This window comes from Passer domesticus, chromosome 21 (assembly GCF_036417665.1).
Source record: "Passer domesticus isolate bPasDom1 chromosome 21, bPasDom1.hap1, whole genome shotgun sequence".
In the NCBI taxonomy this organism is placed as follows: Eukaryota; Metazoa; Chordata; class Aves; order Passeriformes; family Passeridae; genus Passer; species Passer domesticus.
In genome coordinates, this window is record NC_087494.1 from 7,048,966 (window position 1) to 7,070,695 (window position 21,730).

Consider the following 21,730-nt stretch of genomic DNA (forward strand, 5'->3'; position numbering starts at 1 on the left):
TGACTGGTTACTGTTTCTGATGGCCTGGAATATGCCAAGAATGAAATTCAATTCTCAAAAGCAAATCCTCTGTGAGACCTGTTCCACGTACTAAGCATACCAGCAGGATGGTTTATTATTCTAGTGGCACAAGAGCTGCCTGCTGGAAACAATATGTGTTGGGTCGCATTCCTGGCAGGCTCAATTCCTGTATCTCTGTGTGATGATGGTCCTCCCACCCCACCTGTGCCCCACAGAAGAAGGGAACTATCTTGTGCTAGGTTATAGTCTCCCCTTTTAATTTGCATAGCACAAAAATCCTGATAGGAATCACATGAGAATGGATTCACATGCTGCTTGTTAGAAAGGTCACGGATGCACATGGTCACTGCAGTAATCTCATCTAAAAGAGGTTTGTGAGTTTCAAATTTACACGCCATAGAGATCCTGCTTTCAGGTGGGACAAGAAAGGCCAGCATGGAGTCAGGTTTTCCTCAATCTTCAACTGCTTGGTCATTAATCCTTAATATGGCGTAAAGTGTTTTTACCTTATTAATCCCCTTTAGCCAATTAGGTCCTGAATATTTTTGAGTGCTCCATCTAGCAGGATCTCGCAGGCCAAGGAGATCATGATGGTAGTGACAGTCACCTACTGTGGCTTGGATTCCGATCAGAAATATCGGGAAGATGATGATGGTGTGAAGTGCATCTTGGTTTCTTCTGTTCTTTCTGATGTCCAGTTGTGGACTCCACTTGCCTTTTGCAGAAGTCTTTTAATTCTGGAATAGTGTAGCCAAGAGGTTAACGCTTCAAACCTTAAAGGCTGTATAAGTGATTAAAAGTACTAATTAGAGTACTTTCCATTTTGGGATAAGAGGCTTTCCCCCAGGGGATTTGACATATACCTGGTCCCCAGGCTGGATTTGTGGAGAGGAGCATCCTCTTGCTCCTCTGCTCAAAATGTGTTGATTTATTTGCTGCAGCTGTTGTGTCAGTTGCACAGCATGGTTCTGCAGATACCCCTCCCCAACTTGTACAGTATCTTCCCCTTCATAGTTATGCTTATATGGTCTTCTGTACAGTATTTCCAAGGGATTCAGATTTTCTTTTGTTGTTGGTCTCCTGGAATCCGTAATAAAGCCAAAAGTAGGGCCTGGGGCCAAGGTATGTTGGCCCCTTGTCCAGTTTTGACTATTGGTTGTTTTAGCAGATAATTCATCTTTTCCTCTTGGCTGCTGGCCTGGGGCCAATGCAGCATGTGTAGGTGCCAGTTGATTTGGAGATTATTGCAAAGTTGCTGTGCAGTATTTGCTAGGAAACGTGGCCCTCAATCAGAGGAGATGTCTAAAGGCAATCTGAACCAGGCCATTATGTTGTTTAACAAAATCTTGAACAACTTCTTTGACTTTATTTGTTTGGGTTGGGAATGCCTTAGGTCATGCTGAGAAGGTATCAGTGAAAGGTAAAAGGTATTTATAGCCCCCTTTTCTTGGCAATTCAGAAAAGTCAACTTGCCAGTGCTGTCCAGGATATTGTCCTTTGTCTACTGTGCCAAGCTCAACTCTAGTCCTATTTTGTGGATTGGTTCTGAGACATTATTTCACACCCTTGGAATACCTGCTTTCCACTAGAGTACAGGTTGCATCTTACTCTTGTCCTTCTCAAATAATTATGTAAGGCATCCCCTTCCCACTGTATACAATTATGTTCATCTGCAATTAATTTTCACAATGCTCTTTCAGGTATAACTGTCTATCCCTGAGGAGTTGCAAAAAGAATATGTTTCCGTTCTGCTTGTAAATTCCTTGCTAATTCTAGATCTTCCTGATTATACGACATACATCATTGTCATATTGTTCCTTACCTTTGGGAATTAGTGCCCAAAACTCAGCATGGCTTTGTTCTGCTCCTCTTTTTGCAACCTGTTACCCCTTTTGGGGTCTGTTTCTCCTTTCTGATGTCCTTTGCAGTGCATAACTGCAACCTCTTGAGGTACTAGTACTGCCTCCAGCATTTTTAAGGTTTCTTCTGAATGCTTAATTTGCTTTCCTTGAGCTGTCAATACTCCTTTTTCTTTCCAAACTGCTTCATGGCACGCATTACTCTGAAGGCATTCTTGGAATCTGTTCATATATTGATTCTTTTTCATCCGGCTGGTCAGAAGGTATGGGTTCAAGTGATTATGTCTGCCTTCTGAGCTGACTTGTCTAGGGCTTCTATCCCCTATTGCTCCATGCTAATTCTATATCCCCATTTTCACTGATCTGCTCTTACAAAGCCACTCCCATCTGTGTACTGAGATTCTGCTCCTGGATTTGGGCTTTATTTAAGACCTGGGCAGCTGGAATAAAGTGACTTCATGGTTTTGATAAAGCCATGCTACAAAGGTTCCTCGTCTGTCTGGTGAGTGGCCAGGAATGCTGCTGGATTAACTAGAGAAGAGATTAGTTTGGTAATACCACATTGTTCCACCAAAACTGCCTGATGTTTAAGCAATCTGGAGGGTGAAAGCCAACGCCCACCCTTTTGCTCAAGAATTGCTGCTACTGAATGTGAGATAAATACAATTATTTGTTGACCTCGAGTGAATTCTCAGGCTTCTTGGATGTTTGAAACAAGAGCAGCAACTGCTCACAGTCAGGCTGTCCCCTACTCACTTCATCCAGTTGTTTTGAGAAGTAGGCTATTGCTCTCTTCTATGGGCCAATTGTTTGGGCCACTACAAGGACTACAATCTCTACGCCCCCTACACAACAAACAAGGGATCAGAGGGTTACAAGGAGCATAGGGCATCAGTCACTTTGCTTTCCCTGCCACTCCTGTCATTGGAAAGTGGAAATGCAGGTAGAGCTACTGCACTTGGTTCCTGTCAGATTGTAAATCTCATTTGTGTCAGAGTCACTCTGGCCTTTCTCACCATCTACTTCTTCCTTGTCCCTCACCTGCCAAGCCCCTCAGGGTGACAATGCAAATGCAGTTCCATACATTCACACTCTTTCATACAACACAAAAGGGTACTTAGGGGCTTCCCCACAAACTAGAAATTTGTCTTAGCACTTAAGGTGCTCCAAGCATCCAAAAGATATCATCCTATTGCTGGAAAAAATTCCCAGCTAGGCTGCCAGTGACCTATGTCCTCCAGAACCTCCTCACAGTATTTTAAATTCTCTAGACACATTTCAGTTTCCAATCTGCAAGATCATACAATGCTGTTTCCCTCTGAGATTGTGTCTCCACTTCTTGCATTCTTAGAGATGAACCTTGGAACACACACTCAATTTTCTGACTACTTCTACTCCAATTAATAGCATTCCATGCCCAAAGGAAAAAGGTAACAGTGTTGAGCACATTCCCTTCCTTACCTTCACATAGGCAAGGGATAAACGATGTTGCAGTGACAGACTTAACACATGCACACACACACACATGATATACTGCCAGACTTAATAAACTCTCTAAACCAGCTCCCAATCCAAATTCCAGCCACATTTAATCAATGCCATTTAGCATACCACTCCTGTACTCTGGGACTCTAACCCACCAAGGGGACGCTCGCCCCTGACCCGGGACCGTGTAGGTGGGACTCCCTGTGCCACCTGTGCAAGGCACCCATCAGACTTGAACCCACATGGTGTGAGTGAGCTCTGTAGGTGGGGGCCTCTGTGTATGAGAAACGAGTGAGTATTGCTTTATACCACGGGTAACAAAGGAACAGAGAAAAACAATGCGAGCGGTTAGTGATAAAGAGTTTTTCCATATGACATACTTCACGTCCATGTCTGTCTCAGCATGGATCCAGGGTCTGAGGAGGCACCAGTTTCTTGCCTGTGGAATGTTCTTCCTCCCCCAAGAGGAAAGAGGCAGCTGGAGGAAGAGCTTGCCAGGCTGCTCTCGATCCTTTAGCAGCAGCCCTGGGTGAGTGGAGAAGTCCCAGCCGAGCACAAATGTGCCAAGGGAACAGCCGTGCACAGGAAGGCTCGGTGGGAAGGATGATCCAGGAACCATGGGCCTGGCAGCCTGAGCTTGCTCCCGGGAAAGGCCTTGGAGCAGATCCTCCTGAGGGCCATCCCACGGCACGTGCAGGGAACCAGGGGGTCTGCTGGAGGCTGGGAAAGCTCTGCGGAGGGACAGGGACAGCTGGGGGTGCTGGTGGGGTGTTGAGGGCTCCTGTGTGGGTGTTTGGAGGGGTTGGTGCTGGGGGCAGGTTGGGGAAGGAGTTGTCTGGAAGGTGAGAGGTCTAGGCTGGAATTGGGTCAGTTTGAAGGCAGCATCTGTGGTTTGGCACAGCTTTCATTATGGAGGGCAGAAAGAACAGCTGTGACTATTTCTGTTCATGGTCCTGATTCTCCTGCAGGGAAGAAGAGGGGAGAGCTGTACTTTATTGGCCAGTTAGATATCTCTACCAAGGGGAGGATTGGCCCTTTTGCCATCTATTCATTTCATTGGGCTACTTTTGTAACACTGAGTGGACTTTCATTCTTTTAGAGCTTCTATTCCTTAAGTGAATGAGGATATTATCGTCCATTCATTGAAAATCATTTGAAAGCAAAGAATGGCCTTCTGTTTGCCTCTGTGTAGTGTTATGTTTGTAAAGTGACTCCCAATGCATGACATTAAGGCACATGAGATGCTGCTTTGAGATGGGAAGCCAATTTCCAGCTGTCATGTTCTCAGTCGATTGCAATTGATTGGGGGAGTTTGCAACTTTTTGGAATTGCTTCAGTTGAGAAATGGAAAGTGAAGCTTTCCTGAAATGAGGAGTCTTTAATGCCAGATTGTTCTGTTTTGTCACAGTAAAGATGCTTTTGTGCTGCAGGAAATTACTTCAAGAAAATAATTTCAGCATGTAGTAAGAGTTTCTGACAGACAGCAAGTGTTGCAGCAGTGCTCCAGGTGCTGCTGCCAACAGCCCCTGCAGGGAGGAGCACAGCCCCCAGTGCACGTGGGCTTTGGCTCCCTGTGGCACAGAAGTCCCCCGGGGCACAGGTCTCTGGGGCAGGAGAGGGGCAGCAGTGCTGCCAGGGCTCGGGGGGTGGCAGCTCTGCTTGGGTGGGCACTCTGCCACACCTGCTGATGGCAGCGCTGCCCGGGCCCCAGGGCTCAGAGCAGCATTGGTGCCCTGGCCCACACGTTCCCTGTGCCTGTCACAGCCGCGGCTTTAGGATGGCCAGCAGCCGGGACGTGTCCCAAGGAGGCCGTGCCAGCTTCCGTGGAAGGCCCTGTGCCCTTGCCAGCGCGGCTGCCTCGGCAGCCCTGGGGGCTCCTTCTGCTGCCCTGAGCCCGCAGAGCAGGACAGCGCTTGCTGATGGGCTGAGCCCTTCCTAAAGATCCTGTCGGGCTGCCTTAGACACTTGGGGCCAGGGATTCCTTCCAACCGGGGCCACTTTGGGTGGGCTGGGGGCGGCCCCAGGGCAGGTGGCAGTGTGTGCAAGGGCCCTTTGTGACACGCTGCAGCACGGTCACTGTGGCATGGAATGGAGGAATGTGTCCTTTGTGACACGTGGTGACATTGGAGCTGGTGGTGACAAGAGCAGGGCATAGTGCTTGGAGTACGCGACGGGACAGGACGGGACAGAGCGGTGCCGTGAGGAGCGCTCGTTCGTGTCTGACCTGGAGATTTTCCGAGGCATTACTCCTACAGGTGTCCTCGTGGCAAGACTGCAGGTCTTGGTGGCCTGTGGCCTTCCCGAGGCTTCTCTTTTGCAGGTGCCTCTGAGGCCAGACTGAGGGACTTGGTGACTCAGAGCTTTTCTGAGGCATCTCCCATCCTTCTGGCCTGCACACTCGAGGCGAGACCCTGGCACTTAGTGACCAAACCCATTTAAGAGGTGTTTCCTGTCCTTGTGGCAGGAGCCCTTGAGACCAAAGTGCAGGACTTGCTGTCCTGTAATCTTCCTGAGGCTTCTCTGCCTCAGGTGCCTTCAAGGCACAAGTGAAGGACTTGCTGATTCAGAACTTTCACAAGGCATCTCTCTTTAAGGTGACCTCAAGGCCAGACTCTGGAATGGCAGGCAGATTTCTCAGCCTATTTAAAGTCTTCAGGGGGGAAAAAAACAAAGGCCCTGGAGCTGCCCCAGGAAAACGGCTTGAGGAGCCCAAGCATTTCCAGCCATTGCAGGATGGTGAGTGACAGAGCTGGGCCACAGAGCTGATGGTGCCAGCCAGCTAGGCCCTGCCCCATCCAATGCCATGCCATGCCATTCCATGGCATCCCATCCCCTGGGGACATGCCCATGGACAGGACGGAAGAGGGCCCAGGCAGACACCCCGCAGTGGCCGTGCTCCATCCCCCTGGGGCATCCCGGGGCTGTCCCTGCCTGGGGAGCGCAGGACTGGGCTGTGTTCTCCAGCCTCTCCCGCAGCCCCTCAGCTCTGGCTGCGCTCGCTCTTTGCCAGATGCATCCCTGGACCGGACACAAGAGAAGGAAGCCGCCCACGGCTGCTTCGGCAGAACCCTGAAGGTACCTGCAGCCATCCCAGCCATGGGCTAGGCCTGCTGTCCCTGCTCAGCTGAGCACTACGCTTGGAGCATGCCATGGAACACCCCTGACTTCCCTGTCCTTGGTTCTGCAGATATTCCCGAAGTTTCTGCGCATTCAACGCAGGAAGACCAGCACCGCAGCAGCTGAGGGCCCAGCTGAGCCTGACTCGGGGCTGACCCAGCTCCAGGCAGAGCCTGATGTCAGCCTGCATTTGGCTGAGCTCTCAGAAGACTCTGAGACCTCAGTGACTCAAATCTGCGTGAAGGCACTTCTCACATCAATGACCGAGGATGTGGCCATCACAAACACTGACCATGGAGAGACTCAGGGCATTGCAAACACTGACACCAGCACAGATTTGGCTCAGTGCTCAGAAGACTGCAAGGCTGTAATGACTCCCAGAGATGAAGGGGCAAAGGCTGACGAGGCAGTAACTGAGGATGTGACCATCACTGTCAACTCTGGAGAGACTCAAGAAATCCCAAATGCTGACACCATGCCCACTCCCCCTGTGATTTGTACTCCCACTAAGGATTTTTTCCAGGAGAGTGCTGTTTGCACACGGGAACAGGTAAGCAGCCTGGGGCCAGGGCTGGAGGCCTCCCAGGGCCGTGTGTCCCCTCAAGCCTTGGTCACTGAGCCCCCTCAGCCTTTGAGATCAGTGCAGTGTAACGGGAAGGGAGGCACTTCTTGGGGGGAAACTGGGGAAGTTGCTCCCCTGGACAGGGTTCCAGGTCTTCCTCATGCCTCCTCCAGGTGCCAGCCATGGTGAAGAACATCCACCAGAGTCTCATGTCCCACGTCACTGTGGATGCCAGGCTGCACAGTGACATTGTGAGGCTGGCTGAGGAACACCCTGCAGACGTGGCGCTGACCCTCCTGCACTGTGCCCCAACGTGTGACAGGTACGGGGCCCACGTGCCTTGAGAGCTCAGGGCTCACCAGCCTTTAGGGCCCATGGCCCATCACAGCCTGTCCAATGGGCTCTGCCAGACAGGCAGAGAGCTCCAGGACCCTCAGGCCCCTCTCTTTGCCCAGCCTGCTGCCAATGCTCCCTCCCTGCCCCTCAGGGCACTGGGGCTCAGTCACCTGTGCCCCCACAGCTGCACAGGGCATGGTACTGTGACTGAGATTCCCCTGACACAGAGCCCTGATCCCACAGAGCTGCTGCAATGATGTGGAGAGCCATAGGCTCATCACGACCAACAATGGAGAAGGTGCTGGCAACACTGCTCTGTGTGATGGAGGATTGGCCTGTGCACAGCACATGCACCTCCGATGGGGACAACAAGGACGTTTTTGCCCTGGCTGTGAGTTTCTGGAACTGGCCTTTGCTTGCCACCCGGTTGCCTCTCCAGCAGCTCTCCATCCTCTCCCTGCCTCAGTCGCTGGGATGAAACTTGGGCTAGGGGCAGACTCAGGGGACACCACGCCCACTGCTCCCCTGCATCTGCCCCTGGGCCCTGCCCCATGGACACCAGGGCACTGAGCGCTGTCTTGGGCTGCTTCTTCTGCAGGCAACTCTGGTGATCTGGGTCATTGTGCCACAATGCCATGAGGCCATGATCCTTTATTCCTCCCGCCTGTTTGTGGCTCTGCTCTTCCATGTTGTCATCACCACGCAGCAGATGCCACCAGAGGAAGTTGAAAACTTCTGGAGAGCATGCCAGGAGGAACACCACCTTCCCAGCAAGCCCAGCAGGTCCCAGTCCTCCTGTCCTTCCCCTGCCCGTGTGGCCAGTGCCAGTGCTCCCAGTGTGACCTGGGCTTTGCTCTGCACACAGGTTTGCAGTGCAGGCCATGAAGGCTCTGCTCTGCCGACTGGAGTGTGACCAGGAGGTGATGGCTATGGAGCGTAAGTGTGGCTGGGACACGCTGCTGTGTGCTCACACCCAGCACTATGCCGTGGGTCTGCTGGCCAGGTGAGACCCCCTTCTCCTCCACACTGCCCCAAGCATTTGTGCCCTGTGCCCGGGTGCCCCACACAGTCCCTGTGGTCATGGGCCAGAGGGCCTTGTCACCAAGGGACGGCCAAGGAGACTGGAAAAGGCTGGGAGAGGAGGGTGCCCAGAAGGGGCCACCTCCCACAGTGCTCACATCCTCTCCAGGGATGCTGGGCAAAGACCAGACCTCTGTGAGTCAGTCCTGGGCAAGGTTTGGTCCCCCCACCTCAGGCTCTTGGTGTCTTTTTTCCCCTTCCACAGAGATGCGCCGTGTCTCCCTCTCCTTGTGTTCTGGGATTGCTCTGCGCCTGCTTGGGCTGCTCAGCAGGGAGGAGCCACACTGGGATCTGCCCGGGCTGGCGTTCCTTGTGGAGGTGAGCCTGAAGGCCAGCGCTGCCTGGCTGAGCTGCCTCCCAGCTCTCTGCCCTCTCGTAGCCGCAGCTGCCTGGGACGGTGCCCGTACCCTGTGCTGCTGCCTGGGCCCAGCCCTGTGTGGTTCTGGGCTCCTGCTGGCCGGGTGCCCTGTCACTGCCCTGTGCCTTTCAGGTCCTCGAGTGGCTGGACTTGAGGGAATGTGCTGACAGCATCCTGGAGATCATGTCAAGGCACCTGAGGAACGAGTGCAGGCAGAGGCGTCGCCTGGCGCTCAGAGGCCTCGTGGTGCTCAGCAAGGATCCCTCGATGGTGAGAAGGGGCAGCGGCTGAAGCTGCCCTGGGGAAAGCAGCCCCATGGGCTGGCAGGGCTGAGGCAGCTGAGGCAGCTGCTCCCAGCTCTCCTGCCTCACCTGCCCCACTGCTTTGGGGCAGGCCTTTGGCCTGTGGGCCCTGCAGCAGCAGGCTGGGGTTGCAGTGCCGGGCTGGTGCTGGCGCTGCAGCCGTCCATGGCTTCCCAGCACAGCCTTGTGTTCCACACAGGCCAGGAGAATGGGCACTCTGTCTCCAAGCCTTCTGGAGCTGCTGGGTGATGCAGACAGAGAGCTGGTTGGCATGACGCTCTCTGTGTTCACTAATTTGCTTAAGAGCAAAGACATGCTGGTATCCAGCACCACTGCCCCGAAGCTGGCTGAGGCTCTCCTGCTGCTCTTCGACCACGTAAGGATTTGTATCCCCAGCCTCGAGCACTGGGTGCTGCCCAGAAACTTTGTGCACTGTGGATTTTTGTACTCTTCAGGTGGGCCTGGAGTAGATGGCGCTGAGGTTTCTTTCTTTCATTCAGGACAACAGCCATGTGCAGCTGCTCTCCCTTGACCTCTTCTTCAAGGTGATGGATTTGGTAGTAGATGAGGGAAAAAAGCCCCTGAAGTCAGTGGTGTGCCAGAGCCTTCCTGCACTCTTCTGCCACTGCCACGATGAGAATCAGCGTGTGGCCGAGGTGATGACTCGTGGGCTGCTGGTGTCCCCCTGGCAGGGGGCTGGGCTGCCGGCTGCCCTGCTCACATCCCGAGCTGCAGCCTCCTCCAGGCTGTGGCACAGGGATGTGAGTCCTGTGCCCTGGGCTGTGGGGCTATCTCTGGGTCTCTGCTGCTCTCCAGGCTTCTCGGGAAATGCTGCATTGTGCGGCCGGGTTCCTGAACAGGAGGGATCTCAAAGAGCTGGTGGAGACAGAGAAGCTGTTGACGTTTGTTGAGGTCTTGGTAAGGACGGCCTGGAATCCCCAGCCTCAGCCTGGAGAAGGCCGCTGAGCGCAGTGCTCAGTGTGCGGGGCTGGCAGCTGTGCCCCTGCCCGCTGCTGCACCCAGAGGCGGCACGGGCTCTTCTCCAGGCTGCTGTGGGCCCAAGCCGGGTGCCCATGGAGCCCCGGCGCGGCGGGGCTGCGGGGCGGCCCCGCGGCTCCCCGGGCAGCAGCCGGCCCTCTGCCCCCTGCGGAGCCCGGCGCCAGCGGCTGCTGGCCGCGCCTCAGGGCTGTGCGGGCAGGGGAGGCCGGGGCTGGGCGCAGGGAGCGCCCGCCACAGGGGCTGAGCCCGCGCTAAGCCTTCCCTGCTGCCGCTCTCTGCAGCTGGCAGAGGACACGAGCCGAGCGGCCGAGCAGCTGCACCGGGCCCTGCGCTACCTGGAGAGCCCCCAGGAGCCCCTGCGAGAGGCGGCCATCAGGTTCATGGGTGAGCCCCGAGGCCGGGCTCCCTCCCCGGCCCGCCGCAGCTCGGCCCCAGCCCCGCCCGCTGCCCCGGCAGCGCCATCCGGGCCCGGCGCCGTGGAGCCCCGCCTGGCCCGGGCGCTGCTGCCGCCCTCTGGCAGCCGTGCCCTTGGGCGGCAGCGTGCGGCAAGGGCCCGGGCTGAGCCCTGCCGGGCCAGCAGGGCGTGTGGCCGCAGCGCTGGCAGCGCCGCTGGCAGGGAGCTGTGCCGCTGCCGCCGTGACAGGCTCTGTGTTCACAGGGGTGGCCGGGCGGCACCTCAGGGGGCAGCCAGGAGAGCTCCAGCTCCTCACTGAGGGTGAGTGAGGGCAGCGGGCTGACAGCGGGGGCTGGCAGGGAGAGCTGCAATGCCTGGGCAGAGAGCTGCCATCCCTGTCCCGGCTGCGGTGGGCTTCGCTCCCTGTGTGGATGAGGGGTGGCGTGGGCCGAGCACAGAGAGATTTCAGGGATGTGGGAGTGGGGGGGGCAGATTCGTGGCCAGCTGATCCAGTTGACACCCCCTCTCTTGTGGCCATGGCCAGAGCTGAGTGGGATGGCCCTGGCAGAAAGGTCTCCTAGGATTCCCACTGATCCAGTCTCTGACCATGACTCTGTTCCTCTCCCTTCCAGCCCTTCAAGCCCTGAGGAGAGGTGACAGCCCTTCCCAGAAAAACATAGTTGTTAAACAGATATTCAGTTGGAGAGTTACAGAACTGGCACAGAAGAACCAGCGTTTGTAGAAGACCTGCAAATGCCATGGAAGATGAGATTGCCTTGAGACCAGAAGAGACCAGCTGGAGCTCCAGGCACAGCTGATAATTGGCACAGCTGAGCCTGAGGGAAACTTGCATGGCTTCAGCCCTCTCCCTGCTTATAGATAGCTCCCTCCCTCCAGCCCTCAGACTCTGCCTATCCCTTCTTTTTGCCCTCCATTCTCCCTCCCTTTTCACGGCTCTTTCCCTCTAGTCCTCAGATCCTGCCCTTCCCCTTTTTCCCCACCCAGCTCATTCCTTTGCTTCTCCTTTCATTAATAAACAGTTTGGCTTCTTCACTTTGCCTGCATCTTTGTGGAGATGAAGTAGCACAAATCCAGGGCCCTGGGACACACAGGCCCCTGCTGCCGTTCTCTGCCACGCCGTGTTTTGTGCACAGAGCCAGAGGAACGAGGGCAGCTCAGGCTGGCACGGTCCCCGTGCTGAAGGTGCAGTTGACCCTGTGGACATCTCTAAACTCTCCCTGCCACAGCATTGCTGGGTTTTGTTTTCTCTCATTCCCTGATCTTCTCTCTGCTTCCTGCAGATTTTCCTCCTGCAGGTGTTTCTGTGTGTCTGATCTCTCCCTACCAGTACTCACAGACCCCAAATCTCTGTGCACTCTCCTTGACTTTACAGAACCCTGCCTGTTTGCAGGGAACTGGCTGGGGGCAGGTTCTGTTTGCAGCTTGGAGAAAGGACGGCTCAGACTGAGCCTGATGGGTCCAGCAAAGGTGATGCTGCTGCTGTTCATGGGGAGAGAAGCTGAAGGCATAATAGGGATCTCCTGTGAGCCTACTGGTCACTAAAATAACAGTTCAGATGTCTCAGTCATGTGTCAAAATTCACAACTAATAATTCATAATCATCCATTAATATTTATCCCCCCTCATTGCCACTCTCCAATAGTAGGGATTCATCCCCGCTCCGTTCCACTCTCCAGTAGTAGGAATCTGAACACAAAGTCTTAGGAAATTTCCTCATTTTTATCAAAATCCTTTTTGGGGAAATATTCTATGACTGATCAGAACCCCTCAGCATGTCAGAGCTTCATGAGCATTTCACCTCCCCTGCAGCAGAAATACTCAGAGAATGTACTCACAGAGTCTGTAGGCATTGGGATGTTCCAGCTTTAGGAGATGGCTCCAGGAGCTGCAGCTGCATTGTCCTGCAGCCAGAGGTTCTTGTGCCAAGGGCTGGCAGTGATTCTGCCCCAGGCACTTCTCAGCTCCTTCCCAGCCCTGACTGATTGAAGCTCTCTGGGCCTCTGGTCTGTGCCCGGGCTGGCTGCAGGCAGTGCCCCAGCCCTGCTGGGCTGCCACAAGAGCTGCTCATCAAGAGAAATGTGCTTTTGAAGCTCTTCTTGCTTACCAGGAGCTGCCTCTGTACCAGGAGCCCAGCCCAGCTCAGCAGCACAGACACAGCAGCAGGACTTGAATGACCGTCTGGGGTTTTGTGCTGAGGCCCTGAACATCAGTCCCTCAGAGGAAGCTGAAGAAACCTCTCCAGAACTCCAAGTCAGAATCCAACTCCAAAGTTGCTTTGACTTTTACTGGATCCCACTGAGGGACACGACTGAGAAAGTGTCCCCAGGCCCCAGGCAGAGCAGAGAACTGGAGGCAGTGATGACAGGTGGGGACAAAGAGAAGCCAAGTCTTGGTGCCCTGGGGCACAGCAGGGTCTGTGCCAGCAAGGGCTGGGAGGAGACACCTTGTCCTGAGGCCCTGGGGCCTCCTGGCACAGCCTCAGCCAGGCTGGGCACTGTCATCCCCTTGTCCTGCCCTCAGAACCCCCCCTAGCCCACATCCCCGTGGCCTCAAGGATCTGCTGGAAGGAGTCCCTGGGGAGCCTTGCTCAGGAATGGCCCTGAGGGCTCCTGAATGCTCCCAGGGACTGCCAGTTTTTCCAAGGAGTTTGGGTTTTGCTTTTGCCTTGGAGTCTCTGAGAGCTTTGTGGAATCATGGCCTCCAATTATCTGCTTTAAGGAGTCCCTTGAGAGGTTTTGTCAGTAACAACACTCAGTGGGGCTCATGAATGCTTTGAGACACTCCAGGTGTTTAAACTACTTTGGATTTTCCTTTCCCCACTGAGTCTCTGAGAGGTTTTTGTGCCATCCTGGCCACCAATTCTCTCCTCCAAGGAGTCCACGAGGAGTCTGTCTTGGAGAGGGACCTCAGTGGGACCCATTAATGCCTTGAGACACTTTGGGCTTTTCCTCTGACTTGGACTCCTGGAAAGGCTTGTGCAATCTCCTCCAAGGCCTTGAGGATCCAGGGCTCAGCTCTAAATTCACAGTGAGACTCATTAGGATCAAGCAAGTCCTGCCAAACCATGGCTCTGCCTTGATTTCCCTCTGCTCTAGTGCAGTTCATTAGGAGGGTTTCCTTTTTCAGTTATGGAGAAATATTTCAAAGAGCTTCTAGGAAGTATGTATTCCTATTATAAAGGGTATCTTTTATTGCTGTTCTTATTACACAAGAGGTGATTGCTGCATTCAGTGACTCATACTGATCCAGCAGGGACTCTCCTAAGGAGCTCTGGCCTGCTCAGAGAAGCTGTGCCTTGAGCTCTGACCCAGTGTGGATAACCTTGCTCCACATACCCCAAGCCCATTTTGTCTCTCCTCACTCAACTGGGACCTGCTTTGCTCAGAGAACTGGCTGTGCACAGCCAAAGAGGGGTCATCTTCTTTTGTATTTTGAACCAATCTAAAACTCCTGAGTTTCCCCATTGAAAACAGACATCCTCCTCAAGTGTGTGCCAAGCCCAAGCTGCCACCAAGGAGGTTCCCTTTCCCCAAAGCAGAACCCGGCAAGGAATGTTTTAGACACACAGGAAGTTCTGCAATAAACACAAATCCAGAGTTTGCTCAGGGCAGAATTAGACCAACTCCTGAAGGACAGACCAGCTTTGAACTCCTTGCAGCTGAAAGCTCCGAGTTGGGAGGTGTGGGAGAGACCCAAGAGTGAGGGAAAGGAAATGCAGAGCACCCAGCAAGTGCTTCTGTGCAGACAGGCTGTGGGGAAGGGCACTGCAGAGCTGCCCTGGGCCAGCTGGGAGGGTGGATCATCATCCCAGTCTGCACTGGGCCATTACAAGACACTGTTGGATGGACACTGCACCGACCCCAGCGCGCCAGCCCATTGCTCAGGGCTGCTGTCACTGCCCAGAGCCAGAGGGGATCCCTTGCTGGGGGCTTGTGCCATGGCCACCTGCCCTGTGCCGCGCTGGCCGCTCAGGCACCAGGAACCAGCAGCAAAGGGCACTGCCAGGGCCAAAGGCCAGCTCAGCCAGACAGAAAGGGGCAGTGCTGGCACTGTTTCCATGGCAGCCCTCACTGGGGGTGACACCTGGGTCACCTGTCTGGGCAGCTGCCATGGAAAGCCCTGGCAGGGACTGAGGGCACAGACACTGGCACTGAGACACTGCTGGGCCGGGTGCTGAGCACAGGGCTGAGCACGCAGAGATGGTTTTGTTCTTGCTGAGCTGCAACAGAGCCAAGGCCTGTCCTGCCCCTCCTCCAGCCACGCTGGGCAGGGGCTGGGGCTGTGGGGGAGCTTGGCAGGGGACACAGCCAGGACAGGTGACCCCAACTGACCCCGGGGATACCCCAGACCACAGGACATCATGCTCAGTGTATGAAGTGCGGGGAACAAGGAGGAAGGGGGGAATTTTGGAGTGAGGGTTTTTGCCTTCCCAGATAACTCTTAGGCAAGAGGAGGCCCTGTTTCACCAGTGGGTAGCGTCAGTACCAAAGACACAGACACCAACTTAAGGAATCCTGTAATTTATATAATGCACAGCTGCAAAGAATTACAAAAGGATAAGCTCAGCAAAGCACATAATCATTAGCAAAGAATTACAAAAAAGCTCAGCAATCCATCCAGTCATTACTACCAAAGATTGCCTGCAGTGATTAAAGAAAGATCCATCACCAGTTACCCTCAGACTTTACCACAACCCAGATCCACACATCAGCTGGGGCAGACAAGGACTGCAGAGCCACTCCCAGACACTGGGAATTCCTGCAGGTGCCTCCACCTTTGCAGGCACCCAGGCTCCAAGCCTGCTGTGAAAGGACACAGTTTTTACACTGTCAAACAAACAAGCTGACATCACTGCTAGTGTGAGAACATGCAGTTTCCTTCTCCTGACTGGTTTCTCCCAAAGCCTGGCCAGGACTCCTGGGGGAATCAACAGAGTTGACTTTGATCCTTCACCCCCAAACAAGGCCAGATGGGGCCTTGTCTGGTTTCTGAATTCAGAAAGAGAAATCCATGTTTTATCAAGGAACACATCCACTGATCATGTTGTTAATAATGCTTTGTTAGTGAGTTGATACAAATATAACATTTATTTGGAAGGTTCATCTAGAGATGAACTTTCCCTCTGGGCCTGTTCAGGCCTTGATCCCAGCCTGTTCAGGCCTTGCTACTTGGATGGGTCCTGAGACCTACAATGAACCACAACCTTCATAACAATTCTTTCAATAACACAGTTTAGATTTAGATATTAGACATAAAGGCATCTCCCCTTGTGCTTCAATTAAGTACTGTTTAAATTTCATTACTCAGAGCTATTCACGTTCCTTTTCAAACATGCCTAAGGAGTTGCTGTTATTCTCTGTTAATTATCAAATGCCACTCTTTTCTTGAGACTGTCTCTTTTAAGACAAGTCTCAATACTCCACTTCCCAGCACGAAGCGTCACAACAACTTGAACATGGAATGTCAGAGTGCACACCAAGTGCACACACTGCAATGATGACAGACACTGCCACAAATGCATTTCACAGCCAAATTCCAATTTGGCAGCCCTGAAGCCAATCCCACCAAGAAGAATTTTCTTCTTTCTGCCACTCTTCTCCTGCTCTTTCTGTCAAGGTGATTGCTGACTGTTGGCCTTCAAACCCATCACTGAGAGCAGTGCAACATTCCTGTCCCATGACAGCCCAGGCTCCTCCTTGGCCAGCAAGCAGAAAATCCAAGGCCATGCGGTTCTGTGGAGTCCCCATTTCTGTTTGTTGGAGCCCATAGGATGTGCTACTGGACATTTTAACAGCATTATCTGCTACTTCTAATAATCCATCCAGTCATCTCCACAGTACGGGGCAGCACACATGGGGCACAGGATGAACCAGAATATTTTGCTTTCTGAAACCCAAGGCACTCCTTGGGAGGAAAATGTTCTCTAGGCACCAGGTCTTCCTTGTGGTTGTTGCTGAAGGATGTTAAATGGTGGCCCTGCAGCCAGGAGTGGGGTAACACTGACACTGACCAGCTCCAGCAGCCCAAGCTCTACTGACATTGGGAGTAATGGTGAAGCACAGAAATCCTCTCACACTGTGGCCTCTGTAACTAGAACCAGCTTCGGTTTCTCCTGAAGGGAAATCCTAGTGAATCCTGTCAAATGGATCATTGTATTCCTGTGTTTTCTAGAACTGTCCCTTCATTGACAGTTACGAGTCAGAGCCCATGGACAGAGTTCTGGCCAGCACACAGGGTGGCCCTCCAAGAGAGCCCCATTCCTCCCAACTTCAGCTGAGAACATACCCAGCAATTACTGCCATGGAGTACTTTGGCTACCTTGATCTTGAAATTTTCAGAACTAATCATTAAATTTTGATGAGTAATCCCTTGGTGAAACACTGGAGGTGTTTGTGGCAAACAAAGATTCTGGCTGATTATCAAGGTACAACCTCCAGACATCAATAGTACTTTAGTGACACTGTTCTTCGTTCTTTTCGTTCAATCTCATTTGAGTTAGGAACAAAAATTGTGTTGTCCATGGAGGTGGTGCCTTTTTAATTCCAGAATAATGCCCCCAGGGTCCTTTGCTGTTCAGTTCTACATGTTGTCTGTGGCTACCAAGGCTTGGTGGGGCCCTTTCCGCTTTGCCTGGAAGGGGGCTGGGTCCCAGTCCCTGAGGGCACCCAGGCTCCTGGATGGAATTTGTTTGCAAGTCCCTCAGTGCCACAGCAGCTTTCACATGGAGCCCTGTGGATCAGAGCATTTTTCAAAGGGGCCATTGGGGCAAACAAGGAGATTTGGTCTGGCAGGATGTGTAAAACAGTATCCTGTAATACCTACTTGTTCTCACACAGAATACTTGGCTGCAGGGACATATTCCCATTGTTCCTGCCCAGGTTTCAGGATTCAATGTTGTCTTTCCTAGGAGCTGTTCCTTCAGCTGCCTCAGGAGGGCCTTTTGGCCTCCGGGCCCACACACTGGGCTCCATTGTTAGGACTGCTGGATCCAAACCCTTTATCTCCACAAATGGTAATGACTGGAGGTGGATCTCCTTTTTTCACAATCGTGCTTAAAATTGCAATATCAATAATTGTGCTACCCTGTCATGGGGTTGAATAACCCAATCTTATTGACAATTGTTTAACAGAATTATTGTAATTTCTCCTTTATATTCAGCATCAATTCCTCCTTTCCTCCTGCCATGACATGAACATTTTGCAAGGCCAAGCTCCAAATGAGCAGTTACCAAACCAAAGAGTCCTGGAGGAATCAGAATTCCTGTCTCACTATAGATAGCTTTCATTTGCTTTGGATTTATCCTAATTAATGGCAATGCATGAAGGTCCAGCCCTGCAGCCTCTGGGCTGGCCCTGCCAGGGGCCATCACACCCACAACAATTTCCCAGGCAGTGCAAGCCTCACTGTTCATGGTTGTAGTTGCAAATTGGGTGCAGCTGTGCACAGCCAGGGGGTTTCCATTTCCCCAGTGGGCCATTGTTAAGGGTATGGAGCACACCTGGGAGATGGGTTCTCCATGGGGACAGGTTCCCATCTCCTCATTTTTTCAACTGCTCTTTTAACAACCCCTTCACCTGTTCAACAAATCCTGCAGCTTGAGGATAGTCTGTTACATGAAAAACCCAGCAGTCTTAATCACGGTATTTTCCACAGTAACAGACAAAGCACTCTGAATCACAGCATCAGCAAACCCTGTAAAAATAGCCAATTTCATCCCCTCCTCCTTTTTTCATTGTATACAATCTCACAAAGTTTACCTCTGACATTAGGGTCCTGGCCAATCCTTTTCTGTAGAGTATTTAGTGTTACATCCCTGAGCAGCCAAAGCTACCAAATTAGTATTGTCAGCACTATTTCACATTATTACTATTTTATACGTAGATATAGATATTGATATAGAAATATAGATATAGCTAGATAGGTATAGACATACATATAAATATATATATATATCAATATATATTAAGGCCTGATTATACTATAAATATGTACCTAGTTATTTATGATATTAATATTTCACTTGCACAAATGCATCGGAGCTCAAGATTAAAACCTTCTTCTTGCTCCATGTGGGAGCATTCCAACAAGAATTGTTCCTTCTGAAGGTGCTGTTTTCAATGTACTGTTAACAAATTCATCTTTGTCTGCCCAAACCCACAAGTTCTTTTCCTTTTCCATATGCAATTTTTGGATACATTTTAAGACATCCAGGGGTTCAGCTTCTTTTAACCAACTGCCCCAGTGCTCACACAGTGCTGCGACCTCAGCCCACTCCAGAGCCAGCCAACTCCAGGGAAGGGCTTCCCATCTGGGAATTTCTGATGCCACTGATTCCTCACATTTACATTTAACAAGTGACATTTTGCTGTGATCTGGCCAGACTCTGCCAGTTTTGTTTTACCAGTGGGCAGGGTCAGCACCAAAGACACAGACTCCAACTGAAGGAATCAGTGTCATTTACTGCAGCTCAAAGCAGCAAAGAATCACAAAAGGAGCAGCTCAGCAATGCACCCAATCATCAGCACCAAAGATTGCAGCAGTGATTAAGAAAGATCCAGCACCAGTGTCCCTCAGACTCCACCATCCCCCAGATCCACACAGCAGCAGGGGGATGTCATAGCCAAGGACTGCAGAGCCACGCCTGGACACTGGGAATTCCTACAGGTGCCTCCAGTTACAGCTGAGGCTCCAACCTCGCTGTGAGAGGGCCCAGCTCTGACAGTGCTGAATGAACAAACTGACAGCACTTCTAGTGTGGCAACATCTGGTTTCATCCTCCTCTTGGGTCCCTCCCAAAGCCTGGCCAGTGCTCAAGGAGGAACCAAAGGAGCTGACTTTGATCCTTCAGCCCCAAACAAGGCCAGATGTCAGATTTCATGGCCTTGTCTGGCTTGCCAATACAAAAAGATCAATACATGTGTCACTAAGGAGTGGCTACATCTATCACAGTGCTAATGGCCATGCATATTTCATCAGTGAGCAGATAGAAAGATAACCTTTGGTTGGAAGGTTCATCCAGAAGTCACCTTTGGCTCAGGGCCTGCTGTTCAGGCCTTGGCACTTCAGGGACGTGGTTTAGTGCTGGGCTTGGCACTGCTGAGTGAACGGCTGGACTGGATGAGCTTAGAGGTCTTTTCCAACAGAAAGGATGCTGTGATTCTATTACTATATCTGCTGCATTCAGCTAGGTCTATTTGAGCAGCATTACTTTGCTCCAAAAGTTCCCTCTTGCTCAGCTCCTGTGGCCTGTGGTGACAGTTCCTTCAGCTCCTGGTGCTAAGCTGCTCATGTTGAATGAGACAACTCGGAGAGATGAATACAGTCCAGTTTCTTCTGGGACACAGAGAGGAGAGGGTGTGGAAATAGGAGCATTGTTTGCTGTGGCCTCCTCTCTGCACTTCATGCTTTTCAGTGCTTTAAACCAGCCAAGAACTTTCTCCAAGAGTGCAATGGAGCAGCTGTTCCTGCTCCGTGGTCTGGCTCTCTCCAGTCTCTGACCTCGCCTGGCTTTGTCCCTCTTGCTGTGCCCTCTGTTCCCCCAGGGCTCAGTGGCTGCTGCCCAGGACTGTAGGACTGGCACAGATCCAGTGGTCGAGACGCTCCTTTCTCTGCCCTTGGAGATGCCTGGACACAGCAGCCTTTTCCATCTGGAAGCTCCCCATGGACAGGGAGTCCCCAGCTGCATTCCTTGCACAACCTCCAGGAGCCCAGGGCTGCCATCTCAAGTCCCTGCTGGCACTGGGGGCTCCCAGGTGCCTCAGGCTGCTGTGACACTTCTGCACACAGGAGGGAAGAGTGGCAGGGGCTGTGCTGAATGTCAGCTCCATGTGCTGCTGCTGCTGTGGGGTCATTTGTCCAGCCCTGGCCCAGAGTCAGGGATCAGATCCAGGCCCTGCTGCTGCTCCCTCGGGATCAGCCCCAGTTTGGGTGTTGCTGTCAGGGTCAGCAGGAGTGGTGGCTGGAGCAGCAGGTGCTGACAGTGCCCCAAGCCCTGGGGCTGGAGGGGTCCCTGGGCTGGGCTGAGAGGGAGCTGCCCCTTGTTCTCCCTCTGCCTCATGCAGAGCTGGGCCGGGCACAAGTGGGGCAGCACAGCCACCAGGGAGCCTGCGAGTCTCTTCCAGCCCTGGCTGCTCAGAGTTTGGGCCTTGGAGCCTCAGGTGGGCAAAGGCAGCTGCTCTTGGTCCCTCTGGGTGTGCCCGTGTTCAGCAGTGCTGCTCCATCAGTCTGTGCCCAGCAGTGGGGAAAAGCCTCAGCCCTGCAGGGCCAGGAGCTGCCGGGCTCTGCCTGAGCAGCTCAGCCAGCAGGAAGGGAGCTGCTCCGCATGGGAACCAGGAGCAAAGGACACTCTTTTTTTACAGCATGTTTTCTGTTATAAGGAAAAAAAAAATTGGTAAAATGATAAAGATAAAAACAAAACCCAAGTGTGCAGTGAAAAATCTTTTGTGACTTTGTATTAAGAGGCAAATGATCTTTGGAAGAAGAAAACTCAGTTATTTTTTTCATACATTACATTGTGAATGTGCTGATGGCATGGATCCATCTTACTGACCTCAGCAGCCTTTTTAAAAAGTTTTTGGGCTTTGTTTCCAACATTGTTATTTTAAATTGTGGTTGAAGCAATGGGAAATTGCTTTGTGCCCTTCCAGCTCCAAGCAGCACTGGGAATATAACCTCTGTCAAACCCCAAACCCTTCAGAAGATGCCCTTCCTTCTCACCCTGTGAATGAGCTGCACATTCCCTTTGAAACTGTCAGGGGTTTCTTAAAGACACAAAGTCCCACTTACAGATTTTTCCTCTGGTTTGGGAGTGCAGAAAGGCAATTCTCCATCCATCAGCTCCAGACTGCACTGCCTCAGGGACACGGCCCACTCGCCAGCTTTGGCCCACTTGTGGCACCTCTAGAGGAAGAAAAAGCCAAAAAGGAATGAAGAGAGTGACAGATGAAACATCCTTTGGAGATCCAGGCGTTCAGCTGGGACTGTGGAGAGTTTGCATTCTTGCCAATTGGATGTGTGTCCCCAGCTGCAATCTCTGGGCCTGCAGGAGAGTCTCACTCACCTGCCAAAGCAGAAAGCTCAGGCGCTGTGCTCGGAACGGGCTTGTCTGACGCAAAGCTGTCAGAGCAATGTGAGGGCAGAGACAGCCCAGCTGTGCCCAGGGCTGAGCCCAGCAGAGCCCTGGCAGAGCCCAGAGC

At 52.6% G+C, this 21,730-nt stretch overlaps 2 protein-coding genes and 2 long non-coding RNA genes across 4 annotated transcripts in view; 3 read left to right on the forward strand and 1 right to left on the reverse strand.

Moving 5' to 3' along the window:
• LOC135284517 (zinc finger protein 271-like) overlaps positions 1-21,730 on the forward strand; it is a 523,404-nt gene that overhangs the window by 416,388 nt on the left and 85,286 nt on the right. The gene's annotated exons all lie outside the window — the stretch shown is intronic.
• On the forward strand, positions 5,507-8,402 carry LOC135284599 (uncharacterized). The gene is made up of 7 exons (XM_064396209.1): positions 5,507-6,101; positions 6,376-6,440; positions 6,553-7,032; positions 7,218-7,366; positions 7,624-7,771; positions 7,979-8,163; positions 8,246-8,402. Exons 1-7 carry the CDS (start codon positions 5,984-5,986, stop codon positions 8,385-8,387), a joined length of 1,287 nt encoding a protein of 428 aa, XP_064252279.1. The 5' UTR covers positions 5,507-5,983; the 3' UTR covers positions 8,388-8,402.
• Positions 10,763-11,566, forward strand: LOC135284631 (uncharacterized). Its single transcript, XR_010349895.1, has 2 exons — positions 10,763-10,834; positions 11,146-11,566. It is a non-coding gene; the product is annotated as an uncharacterized LOC135284631 (long non-coding RNA).
• Positions 15,038-21,708, reverse strand: LOC135284620 (uncharacterized). The gene is made up of 3 exons (XR_010349885.1): positions 21,595-21,708; positions 21,321-21,434; positions 15,038-20,901 (listed from the first exon to the last, which is right to left on the reverse strand). It is a non-coding gene; the product is annotated as an uncharacterized LOC135284620 (long non-coding RNA).